Source organism: Strongylocentrotus purpuratus, unplaced genomic scaffold, assembly GCF_000002235.5.
Source record: "Strongylocentrotus purpuratus isolate Spur 01 unplaced genomic scaffold, Spur_5.0 spur5_scaffold_7, whole genome shotgun sequence".
NCBI lineage: Eukaryota > Metazoa > Echinodermata > Echinoidea > Camarodonta > Strongylocentrotidae > Strongylocentrotus > Strongylocentrotus purpuratus.
The window spans coordinates 15,007,473-15,018,252 of NW_022145613.1; the positions used below are offsets into that span (position 1 = coordinate 15,007,473).

The 10,780-nt window shown below is 39.4% G+C and overlaps 1 protein-coding gene across 1 annotated transcript; it reads right to left on the reverse strand.

Moving 5' to 3' along the window:
* Positions 1-531: 531 nt before the first annotated feature.
* LOC115920035 lies at positions 532-10,483 on the reverse strand. Its single transcript, XM_030974907.1, has 3 exons — positions 10,245-10,483; positions 2,501-2,602; positions 532-1,373 (listed from the first exon to the last, which is right to left on the reverse strand). The coding sequence occupies exons 1-3, from the start codon at positions 10,350-10,352 to the stop codon at positions 1,272-1,274; spliced, it is 312 nt and encodes a 103-aa protein (XP_030830767.1). The 5' UTR covers positions 10,353-10,483; the 3' UTR covers positions 532-1,271.
* Between the last annotated feature and the right edge of the window lie 297 nt (positions 10,484-10,780).

Sequence of the window (10,780 nt, forward strand, 5' to 3'; positions counted from 1 at the left end):
GTAAAAACATCTATTGATGATAACATTATTATGAATAGATCAGCAAATAGCTCAATTATTAAATGAATTTTTTGTTAATGTTGGCACAAATATTAATACAAATGTGCACTGTTGGTCATATAGGTGGAATAATTATTTTTACCCTTATTTAGGAAATGATTTTGACAATGATTTATTCCTAATAGATCTAAATAAAAGTATACATTCTCAGATTTTATTGAATAATTGTTTGCGAGTGTTCGTTGTGCGTGACTGCTAAAACATGTGTGTGCTACTATGCTAATCAACTAGGGGACCTACGTCATTAAGTCATAACTGACAGTAATGAGGATTAATGCCTCACAAAAGGACACGGTTTTTATCCTGGGGCCTCACAGTAACAAGGCCGTTGCTTAGGCAATGAATCATGACTGTACGCAGCGGGGTCTAGGGGACGGGGCCTCCCCCACAAATACAAAAAAAAAACAACTAAGAAAATGCAATTAATAATCATTAATTCATTGCATTTTTCCCCGGTACCCAACAGGAAAAATTCCTCTGTGGGGCCATGCATTATGGTTCAAGGCGTGGCCACACAGAACTTAACTACATGTATTTAATTTATTCCTGGAGACCAGACCTAGATAGGTCAATGGCCTTTGATGGCTCCACCACAGTCTCAAGTATACATTATAGGTGCTTTAAATTCTTCTAATATTGTTATGCTATTTTCTTGTTTTATTGTGTTAATAACATATTGTATGTAAATTGTTATATGTTTTTTTTAATGAGAAGTGGAGATAAATGAAATGAAATGCACGAATACAATAATGATTACGCCAAAGAGTGATTTCTCACCTAAATCTGCAATATTCAGTGCGAAGGATATGCTTGTAACGCTATGTTACATCGACTTAAAATATATGCACTGTCTTCTGCTGTGATTAAAAAACAAACAACACAAAGTTTTAAAAAAATAGAAAATCTCTGAGGCACCCCTCCCCCTCTTTTATAAATCAAACCAAACCCGACGCCCGCTCTACGCCCAAGGTGTTTCCTCAGCATCAATTATTATCCATGACTGTTAAATCCACAAAAATAGCGGCGGTGGGAAGGGGTGGGCGGGGAGGGGACAGCTATGAAGGAGGAAAGGAGAAAATGAGAGAAAGGGCCATTTTAACTTGACTAGTTTTGTTATCATATCTAGCGTAGGGTTTTAAACATTTAAGTTCTAGATTGGAGACTTTGTATCTGGTCTGATAGACAGATATTCCATTCTATTCGGTCGGTGTCTATGTCGTGGGTTCATCTCTGTAGCTGGTTAAAGAGACCTCGCCGTTGCCGGGAGGCTCAAAGATCGCAAAGTCACCATTCGGTCCATTTCCAGTATAGGCCTGGTTTATATTAGTGAGGGATGATAAAGAGGAGAAACAGAGCAACAGTTGAGGTGGAGTGGATGAGAGGAGGAGGAGGAGGAGGAGAGAGAGAGAGAGAGAGAGAGAGAGAATGGGGGGAGAGAGGGGAAAGAGAGCGAAAGAAAGAGAAAGATGGTGAAAAGAACGAACATTTTATTTTAGTAAACCATCTTATTAAAGCAATATCATCATTATGAAAAATGGGGGACTTGAATTTTGAGAAAATCTAGCACTAATCATACATAGTGGTTGTTTTCACAAACCCTCTTATTAAAACAAATTTACTTCTAAACATTAATTTTTCTCAGGAAATCTGATAGTCACTTTGGTCAGACAGGCCTCGTGTTCCTTGTCTAAAATTTGTATTCATGAGGAAGTAAACAGTGACACCTTCTTATCACTACTTAGCAGTGGCGTATCCGGACCTTGACTTCTGAATGGGAAGTAGTTGGTCCGCGTATTTCTGCAAGGTAATTTGGATCCTTGTTCATCCCGTTGTTCTTAGGTAATTGGAGTGAATGGTGTTACAGAATGTATTTTTAAAACCTAGATGGGGTGGGGGAGAAGAGAACTAGGACGTCGATAAGTGGGCATGTTCTTTCCCCTATCTCTCCTTTCAAATTAGTAGCAGATTCAGGGGGGAAACGGGATGACAGAATGATGTCCCTTTAATAATCCAATCTTTATTTCATGCATTCCTTTCGAAGATGAAAAATGTGGACCTAATGTGACCCCTTTTAAAATTATAGGGCCGAATTCACAAAGGGGTTTGACGACAAACCTAGGTTATGTGAGTCATATGACGCGTTTCGACACGTTTCAGACCAAGGTACAGACGAACCTTAGTCTGATACGCGTCAAATTCGGGCCATTTTGTTCTCGTATAATACTTATACAACATCCTTTTTTCTGCTGTTGCTGATAACATTTTAATTCTTAGAGTAAATTAGCCGCTAGAAACCTCTTCCTGTAGTCTCCCCCCCCCCCCCCCCCCCCCCCATTAAACAAAATCTTTCTCTTAACTGAGCCCCTTAGAAATAGATAATCGTGGGTCCACTCCTGCTTTAAATACACCAGTGAGTTCGCAGAGTCTTTGACATACGTACCCTGATGCGATAGTTATAACCAGCGACGACCTGGGAAGAACCACTCAAGGGTTCCAGGGCTGTGAAGGTCCTCTTTGCTATAACCTGAGCTGCCTCTCGTACCTATACATGTGAAGAGTAGCAAAAGGATTGACAGAAGGCAACTTTTATGAGGGAAATTCAAAGTTGGGGGGGGGGGGGCGGGGCAGGGGCAATTGCTAGATCATTATCTTACATAAAGAGAATCACCGAGTAGCGTCCAGCCAGGGAGTTGGGATTGGATCCGAACTCCCTGTTCTAGCGTTTGTTAAGCTGCTAAAGTGAAAACTCCGCTAAAGTGTAACCTGCCGCCTAAGTTTTTGAAAAAGAAGTTCACTTCAGCGAACGGGCTCGCGGCCGTAGCGGTCGTGATGCCGGCGCGCGTTCGTTGTTCGTGTATACGTCTGGAGCTATCTAGCTGAGCTGAGGCCAGGCGCACGCGTGATGAGATCTAGAGACTGACCGTCATGCGTTACCACACTATGGGCGCGTTTATGCTTGATTTTGACGGCCAGAATCAGGCATCTGTTACGCGTTTAGTTTAAAACACGGTTGCGTCTTAAGCTCACTTTTGTAGAATCACCGAAAAACGGCGATCACGATCGCCGATCGTAAACTCACAAAAAGATGCGTTTACAATTTGTAAACGCGTTTAAATGGGGTCAACGCACTGACCTCTAGTGGGTCTACGTAGCATGTACAGTGAAGGTTTGCGAATCCAGCTGGAAGACCAATTAAGGCCACACACTGAGAATTGCCTGGGGGAGCCAGAGAAGTAAGCATGAACAGTGCATCGTGGAACTGCGATCACGATGAGCGTTTACGATGAGCGTTTCAGATCGCTCATTCTGCCTTCAAAATTTAAGCATGAACGCAGCCTATGTCCAGCATCTACCTCCCAGTTACTCATCTGCTCATCCAGTTATAAATAGTCTTTCTACATGTTATGGAAATAGTATTAATACCCTTTTTCAATATGAAATCTAACATATTGTTATTTTGGTTATTTGTTGTTGCGAGATGCGGATGAGCGCTACGTCATTGACGTTCTGGTTGAATTCTCCCAACCGTTTTTTTTCCCCATGAAAATAAGACATACAGTAAGACAGGCTGTGTTTAAATCTTTCAACAATTAAATGTCTTGAATGGTATATAGAGCCAATTCATTGCTTTTTGATGATTAACAATCACCTTAATTTTAATTAAATTGTAATAATATAGTTGGGAGAATTAAGGAGTCGATCAGATCAGTTTTTTCCAATTGTTATTATCAATATTGGTCTGTTTTCACTTAAACTTGGATACCCCTGTGGATGTATTATAAGCAACAAAAAAAATTGCCCCTAAAACACTTCAGCTTTAGAGAAAATGAATAATACAAAATTTACAGGTGCTCCCCTGTCCCCCCCCCCCTCCGCCCCCCTGTGGCACCGCCCATGGCAGCAGGTTACACTTTAACATCAGGTTACACTTTATAGCAGCAGGTTACACTTAAACAGCAGGTTACACTTTAGCAGCAGGTTACACTTTAGCAGCAGGTTACACTTTAGCAGCAGGTTACACTTTAGCAGCAGGTTACATTTTAGCAGCAGGTTACACTATAGCAGCAGGTTACACTTTAGCAGCAGGTTACACTTTCGCAGCAAGTTACACTTTAGCAGCAGGTTATATTTTAGCAGCAGGTTACCCTTTAGCAGCAGGTTACACTTAAGCGCCAGGTTATTTTGTTGGGGGGGGGGGGGGAGGCGAATGGACGTGCAATGAAGGAAGGGGGTGTCTGAGAGGGATGTACCCCCTCAGAGTTTAAGTTTTTTTCAATTGATGCATAAATTGCTCGATTTGGTGCATAATTTTTGCCAAATTAAAAGAGAAAACAGTCGTAAGTTCAATTAACAGGAACAAGAACGCAAGGGGAGGGGGTGTTTGAGGGGGGATGTGCCCCTTCAGATGTGATTTTTTTTTTAATTGATGCATAAATGGCTTGCTTCGGTGCATACTTTTTTTCTTCCATTAATGTGTAGGACTCCCAACACTTTAGAGGGGCTTTAACTTATCATTTAGTTGTTTTTTCAAAATTGTTTCGACGTTTTAAAACTCTTTTCTCACCCTTTAAATAAAAATAAAAATAATGAAAATCAAAATATCTTTATCAGCCATAAAGATTTTGAGGGAGATAGGGTAGGCCTACGTAAGGAAATCTTGCACGAGATGGCCATCTCGCATATCATCATTATCATTATCATCATCACCACCACCGCTCTACGGCATAAAAAGTGGCCTATATGTACCAATAGATAACAAATTGAAGATAAAGCTTCTCTAAAGTGTTGGAACCCCCAAATTGGCCAACCATGTATTGTAATATTTGTTTAATGATGTGAAAGTGGATGTCATTTAAAATGCACAGCTCTGCAAGGATTTTCAAAATAAATGTGTTTGAAGAGGAACATTGATGAAAGAAAGCAGAGTTTAAATGTTTCTGTTGAACACATACTTCAACAAATTAAATAATAATAATAATAATAATAATATGTCTTCTTTACCCAGGGTAGCCTGGTCCAGTGGCGGATCCAGGTGGGGGCCGGACCGCCGGGGGCCCGGCCCCCCTGGCAAATAAAAAAGAAGGACAACAAAGGGGAAAGATTTTTTTTTTTGTGTGTGTGTGTGCTAAAGAAAGCAGCAACAACAATGTTCCTTCCCCCCTGCTAAGCCACTGAACAAAATATCTGACGACGTAATTTTCTAATTTCCAGGGCCAATTTTTTGTGTGTTAATTGCTCATCTGACCGTAATGTATTGCCCCAAACCCCTGAGCTTCCGGGGGCTTCGCACCCTGGACCCCACGTCAATTTGTGTCCTGCCAGAGTCACAAATAAGGTATCAAAATATGCTCATCTGACAGTAATTCAATGCCTATACCCCCTAAACTTCTGAAGGCTCCACCCCTCGACCCCCGCCGAGAAATGTTCAGCGGGACCTGCATATAAGAGTGGGGGTGATGGGGATTTTTTTTCGTCTACCCCCCCCCCCCCCAAAAAAAAAAAAAAAAAAAAACGTTTTTGCCATTGCCGGTGTCAACTTTACGTACCAATATTTGGCTCGCATAATTTCAAATTTGCCCCCCCCCCCACCCCACCTCCCCGAAAAAACCTGGATCCGCGCCTGGCCTCATCAGTACTGTTCTCCCTGAGGGCCCTGCAATCATATAATTACCCGGGTCAATGGATTCAGGCTTACCCGCACACAATGTATGCACATTCTTCACTCCCTTGGGAGCATTCCAGCCAGGCGTCATATTTTTTTTCAAGCGCACACTTGCTAATCTAAGTACATTAGCTTTCGCATCTTTCCGGGTACCCATTAATTAACACCTGGGTGGAGAGTGGCAAATGTAGATCAATGTTTTGCCATGAAATTTGTGGGGCTCCCGAAACTTTAAAGGGGCCTTAAACACCTGACATTTTCACAGACATTATTCTTTCACCGTGAAACAATCATGTGGCCATGTGGTTCGTTACGCTGACCAATACGGTCATCGTATCAAATTGAGCTTTCACTTATGTTTCTGAATGTATGTAATGAACGCACTATAAACACAGCCCCTCTAAAGCGTTGGGAGCCCAAAATTGTCTTAATATTTTATAGCAAAATTTCAGTTAAATTATATAATGATGTGAAAGAGGATGTCATTTAACACACTTCTGCAATGATTTATAAAACAAATATGTTTGAAGACGAATTTGACGAAGGAGTGCCCAATAATTTATTTAGGTTTGTGTTGTACGCAGAAAACCCTAATGTTGTACTTTCATCACTATATTCGTCTTCATAAACATGTTTTGAAAATCCATGCAGAAGTGTGTCTTAAGTGTGTCCATCAGCCTGGTGTCTATCCAATTGTTTGGCTTTCCAACAATGTAGAAAGGCTCTAATGCTCGGCTATAGCAAAACAGCAATTAATAGATAGAAAGAAAAAGGAAGAAGAAGATGAGAGAGACACAGAGAGAAAACAGAAAGGGCGGGGGAAGGAGGATAACGAGAGAGAGAGAGAGAGAGACAGAGAATGAGATGAAAAGAGAGAGAGAGAGACAGAGAGAGAGAATGAGATGAGAAAGAGAGTGAGAGAGAGAGAGAGGGGGTTATAGAAGTGAGATATATTAAGAAAGAGAGGAAGAGAGAGAGAAAGAGAAAGAAAGCAGAGATAAAGGAAATAGAATATAACTAAATAAATTTAAAAATCGTGACAAAATATGATATTTGTCGCATATTTTCATCACGAATTTCACTTCAAAGTTTGTGATTCGCGATGTCCCTTCAGAGCCACTATTATGGTTCGTTTGTGTTTCCCAACAAATTACGGTTAGCGTGTGCTCCTCAATAACGGTTCCACTGTGTATCAGCGTGTATATAACGTATCCGCTGAAGTGAACCTTTTTTCAGTTTCTTAGGCGTTAGGTTACACTATAGCGTGAGGTTACACTTTAGCAGCTTCACAAGCGTTGCATAGGTTGGGGTACGAAGGAATATCGCTTGGAGCCCCGTGTGCAATCTCAGGAGATTTATATCAGATTTAAGCTGATGTTTTATGGTCAAGTTATCGTTCAAAATCGATGTATACATGTAAATGTTTGGTTAATCAAAATAATGGAATCTAGTTTATTCAACCGCTATTTTGGAGTTTTGAAGAAAAAAATGATGGGATTTTCTTGTTGTTGATGTTATTATTTGTTAATATTATCGTTGTTTTGTTCTGTTTTGTTTTGTGTTTTCTATTTTGTTTATTGTTTTCATTTTATTTCATCTCAATTCGTTTTTTATCATGTCTATAATTATGTAGCTTATAATCATATTGTAGCTCTTTTGTTAACGTTTGATCTCCCTTTATCAGAAATACAAAATATGTATTAAATACCCAGCTAAACCATAAGTGTGAACTAACTCCGTGGATAAAAACAACCCCTTTTTCAAATATAGATTTATAATACAACATTTTTACGGATCCTATGTTCTGGAATGACATCTGGGTAATCACATTTCTTTCATTTCCCCACAAAGTCTTAATTCTCAGTATAAGGTAATAATTAAATTGGCAATATCCTGAATGTCTGGACAAAAACCTGTAATGTATACCAATGATGTTATGTAAGATATCCTTATATCTAATAACAAACAATCCATGCGCAACAAGATAGGTTTATATTATTTCTTGATAGAAGGAGGCACAACAAAATATTGTTTTTCACTGTACCTTAATTCTTTGTCAAATATAATGTATCAGTCATATTGTACATTTACTACCACTGCATGTTCTACTACTACTACTACTACTACTACTACTACTACTGCTACTACTACTACGAAGAAAAAGAAGAAGAAGAAGAAGAAGAATAAGAAGAAGAAGAGGAGGAAGAAGAAGAAGAAGAAGAAGAAGAAGAAGAAGAAGAAGAAGAAGAAGAAGAAGAAGAAGAAGAAGAAGATGAAGATGAAGAAGAAGAAGAAGAAGATGAAGAAGAAGAAGAAAAAGAAGAGAAGAAGAAGGAGAAGAAGAAGAAGAAGAAGGAGAAGAAGAAGAAGAAGAAGAAGATGAAGAAGAAGAAGGAGGAGGAGAAGAAGAAGAACGTGAAGAAGAAAAAGAAGAAGAAAAAGAAGAAGAAGAAGAAGAAGAAGAAGAAGAAGAAGACATAGAAGAAGAATGTGAAGAAGAATTAGGGAAAGGATATGAATCAATTCAGCGTGATTATATTCTCTTTGATCGAGGCATACACATGCACATTACATACTCCTTGGTAAGGAGGAAGTAATCAAGGGAAAAGGAAGGCAATGAATAAAAGAGAAAGAGAAAGAGAGAGGAAGGTCCGGGTTCAAATACAGTTTTCTTTAAACTATTAAACCCGGTACTGATAGTCATTCATCTGCTATGTGACAAAAATAGTACAACGGTGTCGCTTATTGTCGTCAAATTGTTGAAATAGCATTGTAGAGACGATGAACAGATAAGAATAATAATACAAATTCGTTGATCATGAGAATGTTCACTTCTATCTCTGACCGCCGAATAATCCGAACAATAGAATCAACCGGATGAAATCAACTGTTAAACGAATTTATCATGAGTCCTGAAATATCAATTTGCTACTCAGTGCTTGTCCATGTAGTATTAAAGAGCAGCAATGGCGAACGTTTGTTGCTAAAATTCAGCAATCATTGCTTAGATTGCTTTTCCCTAAAAACTTACCATGAGATAGATAGAACTAATGATCGACATAAATGTTATTGTCTTAAAGAGAAGGTTGAGTTCTGGGAAGAGGTGAAAAATAATTTGTGAGCGCTACTCATTCTTATTATGCAAGTGTGGAAGAACATCAGATAAGACATGTTCCCTGAAAAGCATGGCTCTTCAAATGCCTTCATATTCCAAATATGTATGTAACATCGTAAAAATCGGGGGCCGGCTTTTTACGCCACGTTCGTGTAGTCCCATATACATCTTTCTGTGTACAGTGTTTGTAACTTTACCAAGACTTGGCCAAATTTCTTATCATTTTGATGATTCCAGAACCTTGCAATACACACAAATTCTTATATGCTAGATGATCAACCTTTTCTGGTCGGTTCCACACCGTTTCTTTCACAATGCAATCGCATGACCAGAACTCAACTTCATCTTTAAAAACAGTCAGGAAGTATTAGGACTTAAATAAATAAGACATAAGGCGATCATGTAAACAAGTGTATTTTTTTCATGTTAGTCCTCCAATACCAAATAACCAAGCAAAACTTTTGGTATAATTTTGTGCAATCTAATAATTCACCATGCATGACATAACAAGCTTTCATATGTTTTAATGTTTAGTGGATTGACCTTCGGTAGGTCAATAAATTTGGCCTTTGTTAGCCCCCCAACCCCTAATAACATCTTGATTTGTATTGCTTCTTGTATCTATGTTCTAGTTTATGTTTACTGTTTGTGATCTTACTAAAATTGTGGAAGTAACTGAACTGAACTGAACTGAAAACTATATTTATTGAACATGCCCCCAACCGCTCTGGGGAAATCAACTCAAAATACCTTATTGCATATCCCACAGAAATCATGTTCGGATTAATTTAGCCGTCAATCCCCCTGTCCACACACAACATTTTCCGTGATTAGTCATGATTAGCTATACCGTTTCGCGATAGTGATACTGTTTCGCGATAGTTTTACGACCAAAATTGTAGGTGTGGACGCTCACTAACGATACGTCGTATGGTTTGGGCATCGTTTCGAACTGAAACTCGATAAAGAATCACGCCTAATCACGGACATTTTGTGTGTGGACGGAACTAGTCTAACTGGGCGGGGCTTAACGTGACCTCGAGCGAAAGGAGATATGAGCTCTCATTTCTGCTTCCAGCTGACCGCTGCGCAGCCAGCTTATTATACATAAATATACTGCATGCATTGTTCCAGTGGCACAGTCAATGCAAATACTAGTACTATAGTGGTGCTGCACATGTGTTTCTGTTTCGGTTTCGACTGCGCAGTAAGGCTTTTGAAATTGCCTTAAAAGTTAATTTTTCGAAAGTCTTTGCGATCTAGTTATTACTTACTCTATTTAGCATGACGTTATATATGTTTACAAGAATTATTTAAAGAAAAGTCGGGAAAAAGCAAACTTGATTCCCACAAGAGATCGACCATGGCGCTCATTGTCAACTTCCGAGTAACTGCAATTCTACTTACCTGATCAAGAAGCCCTTGAAGGTTCTTCACTTCTCCATCTGGAACCTTGGTCCAACCACCACACATTGGTGTCATTTGTTCGGGTATTTTTTCTTGTTCTTGAGACATGATGATGTAGATTCGAAGCTCTCAGCAGACAGATAGATCAAGAAATCAATGTTTTCCAGTCAGTGCCGCTTTTGCGTGTGAAACAGTAAATCGAAACTAAGATCAAGTTGGTGCATTCTATAATCACATTTTTCCTGGGTAGCGAACCGATCATGCATGTCTATTGGCCTATTGTGATATCGGCTACATACGCTCAAAGAGAAGTGTATTGAGAAGCCATTGCAACTTTTTCAATAATTGGGGATGGATAGGGGAGACAACATGCTGCGATTTAACGCAAAACATACCCCCCCCCCCCTCCCCCCATTTCATATCACCTTAATACAAATTGGAATCGATGTTGTATGCTTGCATTTATATGTCAATACATTGAAATCGACTATAATATGTTGTGAATTTGATCAGGGGCGGATCCAGCTGGCGGCATG